An 18,931-nucleotide genomic window follows, 5' to 3' on the forward strand; every position below is an offset into this window, starting at 1 on the left:
GATTTAATTTTTATTAAAAAAGGAAAGATTGGTTAGCAAAGCAGTTCAGCAAACTTCTGTGCCCACTGCTCTGAAATTTTGTTACCAAAGCTTGTGCATTTAACTGAATGTCAACCTGTAAGACAACTGTTGTAGATAAAGAAAAGAATGGAATGCGTGCACTCATGTTTCTGTTTCAATTCAGGCACCAGAACTAACTAAATGAATCAAAGAACAAGACAGGCTCTAAAAGATTTTCATTTTAAGGGGAACAAAGTTTTATGTTGCTCACAATTGTAAAAAATCAGAATGGGTTCTAAATTAAACCCAAACTTTCACTTCCAAGCTTTGAAAGATGACCATATACAAATTTCATGAACAGCAAATGAGTAAGTCTTTTGGGTAGATCCTAATGGTGGGAAAGGTTCTTGGACAGTACAAGGTATGTGATTGCAGAGTTTTAAACCTTTACATTAAAATATGAGTTCATACAACCACTTTACTCCAAAATCTCTTCACCCATTAATTCAATCTGTTCAAATCTCATGCCCTCGTATTCCTGGGCATTTGCTTGCACCCCATGTGGTGCATGGTGCCATGCAGAAGCCACTGAAATGTGTGGAGTCGATGAAAGCAACATAGCTCAACTTGTGCATTTGCCAGCTATCCATTTAAATCCAGTAGCTACTCATAGATAAGCCTGCTTAATTTATATGGAGTTCTTCTTTCTAGTTCAATGATGGACAAAAGACAACCAAGTAAGATTCTTTTTTTTTTAATAAAGATAAAATTACAAAAAAGGTAAAATCAGCTCAGGAAAGGCAAATTACTTTAATAGATCAGTTTAGACATTTAACATAATAACTCACATCCATTTTTAAATACTATTACATAAAGCATGGTGAAGAAAGGAGTTTCTGCCTCATATTTAGAAAACTCACAATACAACTTGCCAAAAACCAGAACAAAGCCGTTTGAAAATAAATACGGTCCATGCCAAATAGTACAAAATGAAATCAGCAGTCTCTCTCAATACGAAAACTTTTCTTCTTTTAGGTATTCTCCAACTCTAGTATTATGTTCTGCAACTGATGAGAGGCTATTTTTTGTTCAAGGATTGCTGAGCTGCTCTGATTTTGCTCTGTACAAAGGCAAAAATAAAGTTATTTCATTTTTTTCTATTAACTGCTTTAGAAATGTAATTTTGAATTACTACTATCATTAAGTATAAAATACTTTTAGTATTATGAGGAATTGAAAGTGATCTCTACAGAATTTAAAATATTATAAAAGTACTGATTTAATAAACTCTTCAAAAAGGTGACATTAATTATTCATTAGTTAGTGTTTACCCTTTGGCATCTGTCTTTTCACCACTGCTGTCCTTGGATTTATCCTCCTCCTTAACATCTGAAAAATAACAAGGTTTTAAATATACCAAAAGAGTCAAGAAACCCTTAAAATACTTCCGAAGAAAAAGGCATAACCAAGTTATATTTTTTTGTATATACTTTTAGCCGGGGGAAATAGCTTCTTTTAAAAGTCACTGGTTTATGTATTAAGGTACAGTGTTAAATACATCCATTCAAAGGAGTGATCTGGGCACAATGCCACGCGATTCAAAATACCTCAAGGCAAGTCTCTCTCACTGGCCATAATGATGGCATGTAGTAAATGAGACCTGGATTTCCCCTGAGCTCCTTGCAGCCCTAAAATGTAGCCCGTTCTTGAAAAAGTCCTTGGAATTACACTATCCCCAGAACCCTACTCAGCTTCTGTTTCAGAGAAAACTAGGTGGCTTACCCCACAAAAGCAAATAGGAACAAACTCTTCATTTAACATATTTTTATCCCTATTTTCATTAAGCTATACAGATCCCTGGCTCTAAGATTTCAAGCTTGTGGGGAAGCCACAATAACCCTTGGCTGAAAAATACTATTCTAGTGTGAACAGCTCTATCTTGAATCGGATTAATTTAAAATAGATGCTTAAAATATGATGGAAAAAACAAATCATCATCTCAACAGCTAATTAACTGTTAACAGAAAAATGCATCTTTCTCCTGACAGAACTGACATTTGCAGTTCTAAAATATAGGATGAAATCACACCAGAGTCCTACCTGCTTTTTTGTCCTCCGTCTCTTTTTTGTCTTCCTCTATCCTGGCTTTCTTTGCTCCTTTCTTATGATCTGCAACATTTCGTCGTCCGCCTTCCCCTTCATCTTCAGAATCTGAAAATTCTTCATCACAGGCTATGCGCTTATCAGATGCTCGAACTAGGATTCAGAGTTATGAAATTAACGGAGCTGAAAGACCAACTACAATAAATCTAATCAAAAAGAATTATCAAACCAAGAATGAGTAGTAAGATAATAAATTAATGCCAATGAACTAAATGATAGATAATACTATCTTTCAAGATACTCTGGGACTCTCACAGTGGCTTCCAAAATGGCTTTACAGAGACACAGGGAAAGGGTGGGAGTATTTTAACATGTAGCAAATAAATTTCAAATATTGAAAACTAATCATGGAAGAAAACATTATGCTTTCAACAGTTGAGAAAATGGACAGTGCACCAACAGAAGGTTATAGAATTACTCCAATCACCATCAAAAAGGTTAAATGTAAGCAGGAAACTCTTAGCTATATCTGAAGAACAACTTATTGTGCATACAAAGGCTAACTGTAATAAAGTGAAGGGTAGTGTTGCAAGTGTGGAAACCTCTCTCACAACAAAAAAAGCAAATAAAAGAATCTTTTTGAAAACACAGTATCTCACTTTACATCAAGGAGGAACATTACTTTTTTGTATATAGCAAAAGCCAGAAGCTAAGTCCTGTATTTCTTTAGTTAAAATTCACCTGACACTTCTGAAGTATCTATTTTAGATATGAAATAGCCAGAATATTTCCTAAGACACAAAACCCCAAGTTACTTCAGCACTTCTTTAGGTCTCTTTGACAGGTTCAGATTTGTGTGAAGATTCCACTTTAATAACAGCAGAACTGGCAGACCAGTGGCAAAACGTTCCACTCGGGAAACAAAACTGCCAGTCTTCCAATACTGCACTACTAGAACTAAGTTTCTGAACAATTAAAATCTAAAAAAGACTCTACTCATGCTGCATCATGAAAAGATATTTCTTACTAGAAATGCGTTTGTCTGGATCTTCTCCATCCTCGTCTCCACTGTCTTCATGAACAGCATCTTCAGGAATGGCCTGCATCTGTACACCAGGTGCATGAGGTAACATGCGCAAGTTTTCAAATAAGCGCTGCCTGCAAGACAAGGAAAGTTATTACTACACAGAAGTATCGCATCCTTGGATTTTGTATTAAATTCTGAACAGTCTGCACTCAAAGTTAACCTGCTTTCCTTTAGAGTCATTATTTTTGAAAGATAAAAACAAAAAAAGGCGTGCCAAGTTCAGAAAGTTTTCCATCCCTAACAGATCATCAGTACCCACAGTGTACTTCCAAGTGACAGTATTACTCTGTAATAAGCTAGAGTATCAAGTTCAATAATAAACTATCCTCTAGTTTCTTAGAAAGAAAGTCATACACTTAAAGCATTAAGCCCAAAAGCGATCCATCTGGATAAAATTCCTTACTGGCTGTTTCAAGGAAAACAGAGGTAAGTTCTCTCCTGTCTAAGCAACCTGATGTGATGAATCCCACACTCCAAAGCACCAAGCACAGAAACAGGAAGGACACTGGGCTTCCCTTGGGACTCAAACCCATCATTCCAAAGACGTACAAGTACAGAGAAAGGTTTGACAAGCATTTGTAATAACTAATTTAGCATCCTTCTGCACAGTCTGAAGAGCAACTGGTGCTTTTCTAGAATCCTTACAGTCTTTGCCTCTGTTCAAATCACATGACCTGGCAAAACAGTTTTGCCAATTCAAGGAATCCCCTAAAGCCAGGTCTCTGGGAAAGCATACAACTAACTGAAGGAGGAGTCTCTGAAATGACGGGTCACTGCTCTTGTGGGTGCCAATATGAGGATGTGAGATTGTATCTCTGTCAACAGAAAACAAACAATCTGTGCCCAAGGATGTTAAACAGCAAGCAAGTTTTGCAGCCTATTCGAACCATCACAACTCAACAATACACAATATACAGCAAGCAGCCTGGCAGATCACCTGCTGGAACACTATACTGCTACAAGAAATTTGATAGAATTGCATCCATGAAAAATAGGTGTTTTATCCCGCCCCCCCTTGCACATTATTAAAAATTAAAACCTTCCATTTGAGGGTGATTTGTATACTTGTGTTAAAAACACCAATCACTGTCTATACACCAGCTACTGCAAAAATTAGTATTTTAACTGCTTTGGTGACTTTTGCAATTTGACACTTTTACAGATTATAGCAGTAATGGCAAATGTATACAGCTAGTTTCACATCTTTATTCGGCTATTTTTAGTAACCAAACCAATTCCTGTGCACTGTTAACAGCCCATTAAACTCGGGGTAGGGGTGGGGACTTACTCTTTTAAACCCAGAGCAGGGACAAGAGCCACTTCAGCAAAGAGTACTTCTGGTTAACCAATTATGTCTTACCAGTCGAGTACAGAATTGATTGTATGTATGCATTACTCCATCCCTGAAGTATAGTATTTGTTCACAATCAAAGCTTCAGGATGTGAGGAGGAATAAACTAAGTATCAAAAGAGGCACAGGCTAAAAACACATACCCGCTACAGCTTGGCAACGAGCACTTAACCACAGTCAATTGCCTGAACACATATGCTATCTTTCCACAGTTGTGAATGTCCGAGCTCACATGTGACTTATTTATTTTTCCAGCTGACAGCTACAAAGAACGACAATCTCAGTTCATGTTTAGACGTGGAACTGAGAATTAGAAATCCTAATCATCACCGCATACCAGCTTCTTTCCTGGCAGGATAAACTTTCTACAAAATTAGAATGGGTAGCCAAGTAAAACAGTAATCTCTAGTTGCTGGAAAAAGTAAAAATCCAAACTCAAGTCTTAAATTTTCATATTTATAGTCATAGGACTTCATAAACATACATACTGTGATAGAAACAGACTTCTAAAAAGTCCTTCTGACAGAAATGAAAAATATGTCAAATCTATCGAGTACTTATTTTTAGTGTGTAACAGAAAGGCATACAGTTTTCAAAACTGCCTAACAATTAAACCTCTGGAGAAACGTCATCCACATGACCTACTTGATAGAAAGTTAATCACTACTTACTTGATCTTCTCCATATATTCTGGTGTATTCTGATTAGTCATATTTGAAGGACTAATATGAAGCTTGAAGTCTGGTCCAAAATACTCAAAGTAGTCATTGTACGGCAACTCTATAAACCAAAACACAAAAGACAACTTTGTGACCCAAAAAAGATTTAAAACATTTTAAATACATCACTACTTTTGACAAGATTTTAGTTAAACATTTAGGTAAGCAATAAGTACTGCCTGAACTTTTCAGTGTTTTTCCTCTAAATTATTCAATAGACAAACTTAAATTTGTTGGCAAAATACAAAGAACAAGAGCAAGTTCTACTGTAATCATGTTAGGACATACACTGGAACAACATAAGTAACAAATGTGATATAATAATAAAAAATCCTACTTCTGCAGAAAAGATCAGCTGATTATTTATAATAGCTGTTTTCAAAGTTAGTCCAGTTTGAAAGGTTTAAGTGAGTCATTCAAAATATTCCTTCAGTAAAACATATAATATGTATTATTAGGCTGAAGATCATAGCAAGTTCAATATCCATGGTAAGCGCTATACGGTGGTTCAGTGATGCCAACGTCTTTTTGTTTCCCCTTCCCTTTCCCCTGCTTTTTATATCTTCACAAATGGTGGTTCCCTGACTGGAACATCTCATCACCAAAGTGAAGTCGACGAACGAAGACTTCATATCCAGGAAAACAGTAGCATTTTATATGGAATAGGACTGTATCTTCCCAGATAAAATAACAGAAATCTAAAAAACATAGAACTCTGAAGAAATAAGACACTGAAATCCACTTCTAATTGAACCCTTTATCTTTTTATGATTACTACAAGATGAGCGATCTTGTTAGGTGGATAGAAAGGACACAGGAAGATTAAGTTGCTATTGCAACATTTAGAAATGCACTGTTATTTCTCAGAACAGATGAAAGATGACAGACATACACAAAGTTATGAGGAATATAAAAAAAAAATCCAAAAAACTTTAGATATATTCACTGAATGGGACACGCTGATGAAAAAAGAGTTTCAAGATAAGGAAATACTTCTGTCTCTTCAAAAGCTTTGTCTGACAAAGAATATATATTGACGTGCAAAATGGAAAATATACATCTTGAAAGGTACTGTCCAAATATTCTTTTCTCACTGACCACAGCATTCTACTGAAGTCAGACCGAAACACTATGAATCTGGCAAGGGATACATGAATAGCAAAAGGTTATCAGCAAAACTGCAGTCCAACGTGAAGACTGCCAGTGACCGATCTGCAACAAAACAGTCCAAATAATTTAATAAAAAGGCATTCCAAAAACATGTCCAGAAGCATATTTGGCCAGAAGTAAAGGGAGTGAAGGATCTTTGGGGATCTTCCTCAGAGAAATTACTTCACTATCCAATTATTCAAAAGAAGTCTATTATTGCTTTTTTTGATTTAAATTTTTTTTTAAGAATGCTTGTATAGCCAAGATTGAGTCAAATGGAAGTGTGGAAGTCGATACACTTTCACAGTTACTTTTAAGTCACAGATACAACGAAGAAACTTGCATACTCATTAATTCCTTGTGAATACCATGTCCGTGGTGCCCAACTTACACAGGTCTACACCGTTACAATTGAAACACAGTATATATTCTATCATACTGATGATGTCCATATTACAAATCATTGTAAGTAAGGTTCTGTAAGTTTTACATGTTTTGAATTTTCCAAAAATGATTCAAGCATTTGAAGCTTCTGCTAAGGTACAAAAGCTTAAGTTTATTTAGTGCATAAGCTACTGAAAATGTATTGGCTACATCCTAACAATAGCTTTCTACACAGCTTATTCTAAACTGATGCATTATAGTTAGTGATAGAAATATTTGATATCTGTTTACTTAAACCCACCCATGATTATTTAATATTAGTTTTGAGTATTAATATTTACCATTAGGAATTTCACAATCTAAGGCAACAGCAGTTTCATAAGTCCAGCATCGAGCAACATTACGAATTGTATATCCTCCTCCTCCTAACATCAGCAATGGCAAGTTAAAAGTCTTTACAACTTCCACACATTTAGCATGACCTGTCAAACACAAAATGAGTTGACAATATAGGCAAAATATCTATTAAACAAAAAAATATATAATGAAATATTTAATCAGACATATGCAGTCACACTTATCAAGTGAGAACTGAATTGATTCAAGCAAAACAGAACTGCCTCCCCCTAGAGCTAAGCACAACCTCACAAGAAGTCAAGACCTACAGATAAGACATATACAAAATACATTATCCACCCCCAGTATTCAGAGACTTTGCATGATGATCTATTGCTGCTGTTCTGAAATTCTCTTAGAACACTTAGCGTTCTGACTTTTCATAAACAATGTCAATATACAGTGACAAATCTAGGGACAATTTCTCAGTCAATGCAATGGGGGAAGAAGGGAAAACAGCTAAACAGTACTTGGTCCTTTCTACTTCTAAATTTGAACCTGTATTAGAGGTTGCTAAGTCTTGCTTACAGAGTGAACTGGTGCCCAGACACTCCAGGGAGATACAGCATACTGAAAGGCATCTGTAGGAGGCAGCAGCTCTCTTGGTTTCCAAGATATGTAAGATGGAAAAAAATCTGAGCTGTATGGGCAACTGAAGTAGCTTTGCCACCTGGTGCAAATCAAGAAAAGAACCCTGAAACACTGCAGACCCGACAGATACTATACTGCATTTTGTTGCCTACAGAACTCTAATTGCCTCATTAAGAAAACACAAAGCCAAGAAAACCCAGAAAGTGAATGATTCAAACAGGTTGGATTCAAGGTTTAGCAAAAGTTCAACATACCTTTGACATTTTATCACTTAAATAATAATTATTAAAATTGTTATTATTTATTTTTATTATTATTAATAATAGTAATATTTCTGTTGTTTGCTAACTTAACATCTCATCCTAATTTTGACAATCACGCTTTTGGGTAAAAATGTATTAGTAAAATAAATTAATTCTATAACGTTAATAAGTGTTAACATAAGGTTCAGTATAACAAACAACACTATAAATTTAATGATGCAGTAAGTATTCTCATTTCGGTAGTACCTATTTTACACCCAACGAGGTGTTTGATGTTTAGTATCTGTAGTCCTACTAAGTGAACCACTAGTTTTGTTATTTGCCCATGATAGTAAGCATTGCAGTAGGACAACTCCTGTCATTCCAGATGTTGCTTTAAAGCTATGGAAATCTATGCATAGAAGAAAGGGAATGACTTGAGTTGCTAGGAGGAACATGGAAAACCAAACTTCTCAACGTTTTTAGATGGACTGAAAGAAAGAGGCAACTTCTGGGTTTCTTTTAGACATCCCTGTACAGCAAAGAAAGATGTGATTAATCACAGTAATGAACAAAACCTTTCTGACTCCAGTCCTCATCATGCAAGTGTCTTGAAAAATAGTATGAAGGGTATAGGTTTCTACTAAATAAAAAGTTACAGACAACAAACACACGCTTTTATGTTTACCTTTAACAGTAAGATTAAAGCATCCCAGCCTGTCACCAGACAGTGAATCTGCTCCACACTGTAATACCACAGCACTGGGCTGGTACATCTCCATTACTTTGGATATAATCTGTAATCAATATAAAACAGCAAGTCATTAATACATGTTATGAAACAAAACTCACATAATGAAACTATCATCTTTCCAGGGAGCTTAAAAAAAAAAAAAAAAAAGTACTCACTGGTTTGAATATCTGTCCGTACGATTCATCGTCTATACCATCCCTCATTGGAAAGTTGACAGCATAGTATTTGCCTTTTCCAGCACCAATGTCCTATAAGCAAAGATGTCAAATGCTTTATTACAAATATAGAAACACATAACAGTATCATGGAAAAAAGTCTACAAGTCTCCTGAGCTATTTTTTACCATATTCATGTATGCGAGAGAAAAGAGGTGAAGTACCTTAGTTGGTTCCCATTCTCTCATAAAGTAATTTTGAAGTGTAAGAATTGTACACCAAGACTAAATTCGCAGTAAGCACACTTGACTTTTAATTCGAAGGTTTAAGGCAAAAAGACAAAACATAACTGATCAGTTTACCCCAGTAAAAATAGTTAGGGAAAAATATGCAAGAAAACCAAAAGGAGCAAGGTGATATGCATGTTTTCATTGCTATATAGAAGATGTGGACTTAATGTTTTTAAAAGTGTATTCTTTGCTCCAAACATAGGATGAAGAACTAGCTGCAGAACAAGGGAGAGAAGAAAATCAAACAGAGACTATTTATAGGTGCCCTTGAAGAAATTCACTTTTCAAAGAAAAAACACTGCAGATTATTCTCAGTTCCATCAGGTGACAAGGCAGGAACTGTAGTAGTCTATTTTACCAGCTTTTTTAGACAACATATGTATTAAAAGAAAAAACTTTTTGTAAGAAAGTGAATAAACCCTGAATCCATCCACTTCTGTTTGATGATCAGCTTAAAACCTAAAGATCCCTACTTGCCACACATTCCAATTTCCTCCTATTAGCTCATCACCAAGACACACAGAAACTGATCCAGTTTACAGAGCAGTTCTCTGACACTAATAAAAGTGCAAGAATATTTAACCTGTTCAGTTTGGTTGTAAACTATTATCAAGCAGCAGCTCTGCCAAAAGAGCACACTTCAGGTCCAGCACGCTTGAAAAACTGCAAGTCACAAGTAGGATGGCTCAGCAATACAAACACTAAACTTCTTGACACTAGCTACAGAAAGTCATGGACTTTTTCCTCTTCCCAAAATCTCCTTAGCAGCGAATGCAACAGTAATGTGTCACTTCCAGTAACTATCTTTTTTGAGGGGAGGAGAGGGAACAGACAGACATGGGGACAGGGATGAATGGCCAATGCAGCATTGGCACAGTGTTAAAAGTTGACTTTTTTCCCCCACTTCCAGCACATTAACAACATCTCACAGTTTTGCAAGATTAGTGACACTGAAGTCCCCTGCTGAACTCAGCTCTGGCTGATTTGGAGCATGACAGTTATCCAAAATCTCCCAAAGTGAACCACTTTGGCTTTGAGATGCTGATTTTTCTGAGGTGACAATGCCTTGCTTTCCAGATTTAAAGGAAAAAGAAAAAAGAAATCAATCATTAAGTTGATTTCATCCTAAAATATAGCAAAGCCAAATGTTACACTATTTCCCACTAAACAGGGTAATTACTTTTAGCCTGAGCTACTCAATGGATGTTTTTCCTAACTGATACTTGCATTGGTTATAAACACTAAAGAAACAACATAGTATTCTGGTAGTTGCCAATTCATCAACAGATCAAATTTATTCACAGAACCTGGGCCTCGAAGTAGCACTGCAGTCTCAACTGATCTACTGATATATATGTAAGATGAGTGCTATTATCTAAGATGTGTAGAAAGCAAAATAACCTACTAAGGACACTGGAAGTTCAGACTGCCTAATAGCTTTGAGCATAAAATGGATGAATGCAACCGAACTATGTAACCTCCATGAGATTCAGCTACACTGATGGAGCTGCAACCACAAAATCATCAGCTGATGCACGATTTGTTCCTGCATCAAGTAAGCGTAACCTGATCAGCAAACTAGACAACTAACTAAAGAATTACAGAAACAAAGCCTGAATGGAGCCCAATGACAAAAACCAAGATAAGATTTGGCTGTTAAATTTGATGTAAATAACCAGCAATGGCAGATCAAGTTGAGCGGAAGCAAGCAGCACAATACTGGCCTCCAGAAGGAACACTGACTTTTTGGAGAATTAGTTCTCCCATTAGCTCACTTAGCTTTGCAAGCTCTGGGGATAGGAAAAATCTAGTGGGTTTTTTCCTATGGGGATGTAAAAATTGCCATAAAGTCTACTGAAGTCTGTATGCACACAATGCTCATTTCAAAATACTAGCTAACAGCACAGAATAAAAGTTACGATGCCCGAGGTAGTTTGTCACTGACACTGCTAAAAAACCCAACCCAGTAACATACAATATTCTGCTATTTATTTAAACTGCATTATCTTTAAATTCTTTGTCCTGGGTGTGGTGAGGTGAAGAGTCCACACACAGACTTCTCTGTCAATAAGAAGTGCTGTTTCTAAAACGCCAAGATATCTAACCCTTCAAAAAAAATTTCTAGCCAAATTCAGCAACAACAGCATGTCATGATAAAACATTCTGGTCTGACTTGCTTTTTGTTTGAAGCACCACTACCACCTTGTGGCCAGTCGAGTTAAATCACATGGATTAAAAAACAATGCCTGATTTGATTTCTACCTAAATCAATTTAGAACACAATTTAACAACTGTAATAGCATTCAGCTTCAACAACACTGAAACGAACACTTAGCACTTTACTGATTTAAAACTCAACTTTCATCTACTTCTGTGTCCTCTGGGTATCATCAGCACACCAGGGAGCACAAATTCTGGGAATATTAGCAGAAACACAAATACCTGCACCTCTTCAACCAATTTAAAGATAGTAGGATAATACTGAATTCTTTCTCAAGCAGCATTTTTGTAGGTCAACTTCTTAGAAGTGTTTACAATTTAAAAAAAAATTACTAACCGTAAGTACAAACTAATGTACAAAGCTGCTAATACCAGAGGAGTGACTTATCCTAGGAGTGCCTCCAATAAAAAGATGTTTAATTTAAGAGTTTGAGCTAGGAATATATTAATCCTAATACTGGAAATATTCTTCCAAATTGTGAAGTGAAACAATTTCCTGTGCTAACAGACAAGAGGCTAACATGAGTAATGACTGACTTAATATGAAGGGCCAGGAAAATTGATTTCCATTCTCAGCTTTGCCAGTCTACAACAGCTTAAATGGTAATTCTTCACAGCCCAATGCTCCCGCCCTCAAGCTGGCTATAAGGCTTAGTACACAACTGCCTGTGGGGCATGCTAAAGTTCTTGCAGTGAGCATTATGAGAACTCGAAAACACGCTTTATGACACAAGAAATATTCTAAAACTGAGCCAACTCTATTACTAGGCAAATAGAACACTGTAAATTTAAGTTGCAAGCAAAGCTTTGTGACTATAAAGCTCTGGCACAAAGTTATCCTAAGATCTGAAGTAAGTTTTGAAGCCATGTGACCTCGAAACAGCTACTTTTCACCGTATGTGCAGAATTGAAACATACAGATAATCATATACCACAATAAATATACCACACTGTCGTCCTAGAGACATTTCCAAAATCTGAGTGAACTAATCATATATTTGACATAAAAATCAGAACATTTATCGAGAGATGAAGGTGTTGATTTTGTGTAGAAGTGAATTAATTTACTTCCTCAATATTCTGCATTTTTTTTCCTAAGGTGGTTCAACAAATCAGTCTAGATCAACATATTTTCTGAAAACTTACTGCTTATAGACATTTAACTATAGATGTAGTTATTGTAACCTAGTACTAAAACAGTATCTACAAGTCAGAGAGTAAAACGGAATTTATCCCCTAATGAAATGTCATGTTTGACCTTACCCTAAGGTCCCCTGTGCCCGGAAAATATTCACCATATTTATGGAATGATACTGTCATGACACGATCTGTGGTATAAAATGCTTCTTCAACGCCATCACCATGATGGATATCAATATCAATATACAACACTCTTTGGTGATACCTAGAAAGAAAATAATGTATGAGAAATCATCATTATCTGTTACGTTCATAATATACCGATATCCAACAAGGAAAAACCTAACAAAAAACCCCTAATCACTAAACACCTAACCAAAAACCCCGAAACACTAAAATCCAGTATCATGACCATTTTGATGATTTTGGTTGAAATGACCATACTCTCTTAGTTTTCAATACCGTTTGGATAATAATGAAAATAAGTTTATCTTCATCAAAATAAGTAACTTAAGTATGTATCGTATTTAGAATTTACCCCAAGTTGTATCACTTTGTTGAAGCTATATCTTGTGTTTCTGTTCACACTTTCTGTTGTTCACATCTGCTGAATTCGCTCCTTTCACAGGGCCTTTCTTTCTGCCTTCTCAGTAATTACCAACACAGTCTGCACTAAAACATCTCTTAGTGCACACTTCAAACAGCAGGAATAATCAATGTTCCATAAGCCCACAAAAAAAAGTTTAAATACTTATTTTCCATCAACTTTTCTTCTTTATCTCTTGTAAACTTGTAAAGATAGGCATGTTCTTGTTTCCAAGTGTATCACACTTACTATTAGCATGAAATTATTACACTACTGCTTAGTATTTCCTTAAATACTGTAAGTTTTAGATCACTCTATCTTTGAGATGGATAAAGAAACCAGTTTGTTTGAAGCCTCAGAGCATTAGAAACAACAGTAAGTATCCCTTAAATTCTATGTTGTTCAGTAAAGAACAAAGTCTATCAACAATACAAGATGCATTTTCATCATGCTTTGCATAGTGCTACAGAATATGAGTCTGAGCAGCCATAATTTCAGGTGGGCTAAAATTTTTACCTCAACAAGACACTGAATGGAACAATTTCCTACGGTTACATACCCCGTAACTATTTGAAAGTTGCCTTCCTTCACATGCATAAAGACTGGACCACAGAAATTCATATCACTTTTCTTAAGACTGCAGAGACAGATCCTGAATACATGCTGTACATTAAAATGAATGTCTTAATGTTAATATTAACTATTTGTTAGTGTCTTTAGAAACTTTATCCATCTTTAAATAACACTTCTAGATTACAGCTGCTTTCCCCATCCCTCACCAGCACTCAGCTGCTCCATTCGCAAGAGTCAAATACCTAAAATATTTTTTGTAAAAAATAAGATTTTTGTTATTAAAAAGGACAGAGTCCCCTAAAACAGTACAAGTAACACTCAGGATTTTAAATTTTAGTGAAGCATTACTGCTTGAAGTTAATTATATGATCACTTTTTCAGTAGCCCTCTCATTTTTTATTTTGCAGTCACAGCAGCACAGCTGTTATTTCATTATTTATTCCTGTCAGCCACAGTAATTCATGTAACAATCCAAAAAAGCTCAGTGCATGATCTCCCCTGAATATGCCTGTTTAGTTTAGTAAAGACTCAAATGATAGGAAACAAGCAGGCATACTGAGAAGCCAAATGGGTGTATGATTGTGAGCATGACTGCCCTAAGGGGGTCAGGGCAGTGATCCATCTAGCCCACTATTCAGTCCCCATGAGTAGCAACAGGAGATTAACATTTACAGAAAGTATGTAAGCCTGTGCATTTTCTGAAGTCTACTACCCTAGTACTTCCCCACCATCTAGAATTACAGCGTATGGATTGTGCATCGTTGCTAGGATCTTTAACATCCCTTCACAGATCTCTTGTTCCTGATTATGTCTAATCTCTTTTTGGAATCTACTGTTGCCATCTTCTTCCTTCAGCTTTCTGTAGCAGCAAGTTCCAAAGGTTCACTATCCTCTGTGTAAAGAAATACTTCTAAATACCTGTTTTAAACCTACCTCCTATAAGTTACCTTACTAGCTTGCCTGTATTTTACTTTAAATTTCTTGCTGAAGTCAAACTGGTCAGAGCTTGGAGTTTTCTTAATTGAAACTGAACAAGTCACTGAAATAATAATTGCAATCCATATCTTCAAACACTTAAATAACTGAACTTGACACTTTCTGTAATTTTATCTTGTTCCCATCATAAACTTACTTCAGTAACTCAAGGATGGCAAGCACAATATCATTGACATAACAGAAACCAGATGCCTCTGATTTCTTGGCATGGTGAAGTCCTCCAGCCCAATTAACAGCCATGTCTGTTTGCTGTCTGTTCAATTTTACTGCCCCAGCTGTAAAAAGACATACACAAAAATTAAAGGAAGTGCAGTCAGAAACTTCAAGGCCTTTTAAATGGCTGTCAAATATGAACTATAACAAGTAACTGATATTTGATTATTTCTTTATATAAAAGCAACTTATATTTGCTTCAGTTTTAAATATACTATCAAAGTTTTAAGTTGCTGACAGAAACATAATGAAGCTACAAAATAGCTGGCAAACAACCTATACTTACCAACAGAGCCACCAGTCGACAGCTGACAAAACTCAAACAGGCCATCAAATACAGGACAATCTTCTCCAACATTAACTGTGTAAGAAATGTATTACTTTTCAAAAACACCATTCCAACATGCATGGATAACACAGATGCAATGCATAGTTCATTCAGCATTTTAACTCCCCCCACACCATTTTTCAGGCTAAACTTTAAACACTGAAAACAATGTAAAGTCTTTACAATCCAAGATGACTCCAACTATCTTCTTTTTTTTTCTTTTTAGTTTCCACAGGAAGCTTTGCCTCCTCGTTAACAAGAAGTTAGATAACTTATAGATTTTTGAAGAAGCGCTGATTAACATAGGTCATGTTAAGAAATGCACAGTTACCTGGAAAAATAATTTGCTGAGAATGAGGCATCATAAAGAGGCTACAATACTGCCTTTTAAATTGATATAATAGTTGTCAAACTGCATTCTTAGCAGTAGTTTGAGCCTATTCTTATAATTAAAGAAAAAAAATAACAGAAAGAATGACCTGTGAATAATGTACAATTTTAAAAATCTCCAACAGGAATGAGTAACTCTCTTTCTTGACTTAAACACATTTTCACATATTTTTACTTCTTTTATTCTAAAAGCCATTCTTTGTCAGAAAGATTTTGCATTAGAACAGATTTCAACACACTTTTTCAAACAGCTCACAAGTGAAGTTTAACCTGTGCATTAAGCCTACAGAAAGCATTATTTCACATCAAGAACACACCCTGTGAAAGGGGAGGCAAAAATCCTTCCATAAACTTAAAGAATTTTTTCCAAGATGGCTGTTTTTAATAGAAAAGTCTCAAAATTAGCGTAGCTAAAGGCAGGGATATGTTACTCTTGTTAACAGTATTTCTCTAACCCACCCAAATCATTAAGCCATGTTCATACCTCTGATGCTAACCATCAAAGCACATACACACAGATTTAGCCTAATGTTGACACTTACATCTCTGCATTTGCTTGCTGTACTCAGACATATTGTCAGGCCTTATTGATCGGAGAAATTTGATGTATTCATCACTATGGTACTTGGTCATTTCCTCTGCAGTAGCTTTGTGGGGTCGCTGATAACAAAAACAAGTTATAGAAATAATCAGTGCTCTGCAAAATCAGCTAACCATTTGCTAAGACAACTCGAAATCTAATCTACTTTGAAGGGAGAACAGTTAAACTGATAGCAGAGCTGTTTTATATAGAGCAAGGTCTATTTTCTGTTGTTAGTATCCAACTTGATTAATTCTTTGCAGTTACCCCAATGTCCCTCCAACAGCTCACACCCCCAGTCATAAAAATACTGACGAAAATTCTCTACTGGGGTTCTACCTCACTTCTTTCAGACATGGACAACACTCTGCAATCCTCACCAGTCATTAAATACTGCTTCACTTCTGAGAGAGTTCTGAAAACACTATTTAAGTATTTTCTGTTTCCACTTCTCTCCGTTTATTCGTGTGAGAAAACTTGAAGCCCTTTAAAAATACCTTAAAATGCTTCAGTGGACATTCTATTGCTTATACTCACATAAATTTCCATTTTTCTGTATAAGCCATAATTTAGCAGCAAGTTGTGGGTCATTCGGATCCTGTGAGGTTTCATTGGATGCCCTTGTCCATAGTAATAGTTTCCGATATCACCTGTCAATATTACACAAATGAATAGCCAATCATAATACAAACCAACTTTTCATTGCTACTTAAAAGAATCAGTCTTAGAAAACAAGCAAGCCGATATGATTCCAGTAAAAAACAAACAAAAAACCCGATAAAGGGCCTACTGTCTATTTCAAAAAGGCCATGAGGAAATGATGAGCGGAAACAAACTACAACTCCGACAGTTATAAAGCAGGTATGTTTATTCCAGCAGGGGTGCAAGGGGATTTCTCCACAAAGCTTGCACAGCGTCTCTGGCAAGTAGCCAAATATTTATTACACCAAAGCATACATATTCATTAGGAAAGGCCACGTTATGACAATTAGTTTGGGGAATAGGTGTGATTATAATTATTTCTCATAAGTAATTTGCATAGTCTGAGCAAGCATAGTAGGAACAGGGTGAGGGTCTTTGGTGGTCAAGTGGAGAAGTACGTGGTGGTCTTCACGGTATCCGCTCTTTCCAGGGCATGCGCTGTGAAGTCCAGGTGTCTTCTTCCTAAATCGGCAAGATCACCCTCCCTAGATAGAGTCCTTTTGTTCAAGTTTAAGTTTGCCTAAGTGCCCATTGAGGGCTTTGAGTCTGCTATCAGTGATTTATCCTTTTTATTCATACCCCAGGGCTACTTTCTTATCATAGTCAATCCCCAAGCTATCTGGTAAACTACACTGAATCCACAAAACAGTCTGGACAAGCGAGATTCTTAGGCAACGTTCAGAAATCCATCATATGTTGCTGTAAGTAAATAATTTGCAAGGAAAGTGGTCACTTCTCTGTATCAGAAAAACTGCCCATAAAAGATTGTATGTCATAAGCAGGGGGCAAAAAGAATGTAGTAAAGGTGTTCAATTTGGCAAACAGACAGTAGTGGGGTAGCAAAGATGCCTACAAGATGTGGTTTCAAATCAAGACTCAAGAAAATTGTGGGCTGGAACTGAAGAAAAAATAACGGGAAACTGAACTGGAATTAAGAGGGGAGTAGAAACTACTGATGACATAGTCACATTATGCCACAACAGAGGCTGCAGTAAAACCTACCATTTTGCAGAAGCTAATTTTAAAATACCATCCTCAGCCTGTCCTTAACTACTTAACACTAGCAGTTACATTCCATAAGTTAGCTCCAGATTCACTGCTGCAACCACATGTGCAAACATTGCCCAGACACCTGCTGCTAGAGATCCACAGTACTTCAACAGAACCCTGTAATCCAGATTAGCCCAACTGTGTCAAATTGGGAGAGCAACAAGACACATGATTAAAATAACAAATTTGACACTCAACTCATTTCCAAGAAAATAATGGCTGCTCTCATGGGCTAGTAAGTTTTCCCCGCAGCTTGAGTAAAGTTAGAACATACATGCCTCCACTTTGAACACTGACATTCCCAAGACACAAACCATTTTAAAAGAACTAGAAGTCCGTATGTTTCCGGAAATGAAGACAAGCCTAAAAGGTATGTCCAGTTGTCAGTGGCCTTCAGTTGGACAATTCCATAACAACTCTTCGCAATAGCACCTCTTTTCTTTTAGACCAAATTTCCTTGTAGGATTTACCTTCTTGAAATTTTTACTTTTCTTTCACATCCTCCAATGTGTTCTGCCTTGCCCACTGGGAACGAAAGAAACACTATTTTCACAACGTCATACTGTTTACAAATTTTGTTAGTCAGAGGCAAGAAGCAGCAGCACTTCAAAACAGTTTCACCTTTTCAACACGAGCTTCAGCTCAGGAGGAAGGGAAAAGTTCAGCTTGAAGTAGCAACCTCAACTACCAAGAAAAGCAAGCATTACAGTAAGATTCTAAGTCTCAAAGCATTCTAAAATCCAGCTTTCAGTTTTCAAAGTGACAAGGTGAGTAAGGACACTTAGGAAAACAGATATGACCTGATGGGATGCAAGATGAAGTTATTTAGAAAAACAGCTGCTCAACACCTAGCTCTTAGTCATCCCGTAACTATGGAAATACCAAGTTTTAGCGTTAAAAACTTTGAAGAACTTGGACCTACTCCTAATTTA

The 18,931-nt window shown here is 36.3% G+C and overlaps 1 protein-coding gene across 1 annotated transcript in view; it reads right to left on the bottom strand.

The window, feature by feature from the left end:
• Positions 1–743: 743 nt before the first annotated feature.
• Positions 744–18,931, bottom strand: part of HDAC2 (histone deacetylase 2) — a 36,186-nt gene continuing 17,998 nt past the window's right edge. The window contains exons 4-16 of the mRNA XM_026845444.1: positions 16,785–16,906; positions 16,210–16,327; positions 15,236–15,310; positions 14,873–15,011; positions 12,705–12,846; positions 8,932–9,024; positions 8,711–8,819; positions 7,135–7,275; positions 5,213–5,321; positions 3,131–3,261; positions 2,101–2,256; positions 1,332–1,389; positions 744–1,120 (exon numbers count right to left, since the gene is read on the bottom strand). Coding sequence (XP_026701245.1) covers positions 1,090–1,120; positions 1,332–1,389; positions 2,101–2,256; positions 3,131–3,261; positions 5,213–5,321; positions 7,135–7,275; positions 8,711–8,819; positions 8,932–9,024; positions 12,705–12,846; positions 14,873–15,011; positions 15,236–15,310; positions 16,210–16,327; positions 16,785–16,906 — 1,424 coding nt within the window. The 3' untranslated portion in view covers positions 744–1,089. The remainder of the gene's footprint in view (positions 1,121–1,331; positions 1,390–2,100; positions 2,257–3,130; positions 3,262–5,212; positions 5,322–7,134; positions 7,276–8,710; positions 8,820–8,931; positions 9,025–12,704; positions 12,847–14,872; positions 15,012–15,235; positions 15,311–16,209; positions 16,328–16,784; positions 16,907–18,931) is intronic.

This window comes from Athene cunicularia (genome assembly GCF_003259725.1).
Source record: "Athene cunicularia isolate RWA chromosome 3 unlocalized genomic scaffold, athCun1 chr3_part1, whole genome shotgun sequence".
Classification (NCBI taxonomy): domain Eukaryota; kingdom Metazoa; phylum Chordata; class Aves; order Strigiformes; family Strigidae; genus Athene; species Athene cunicularia.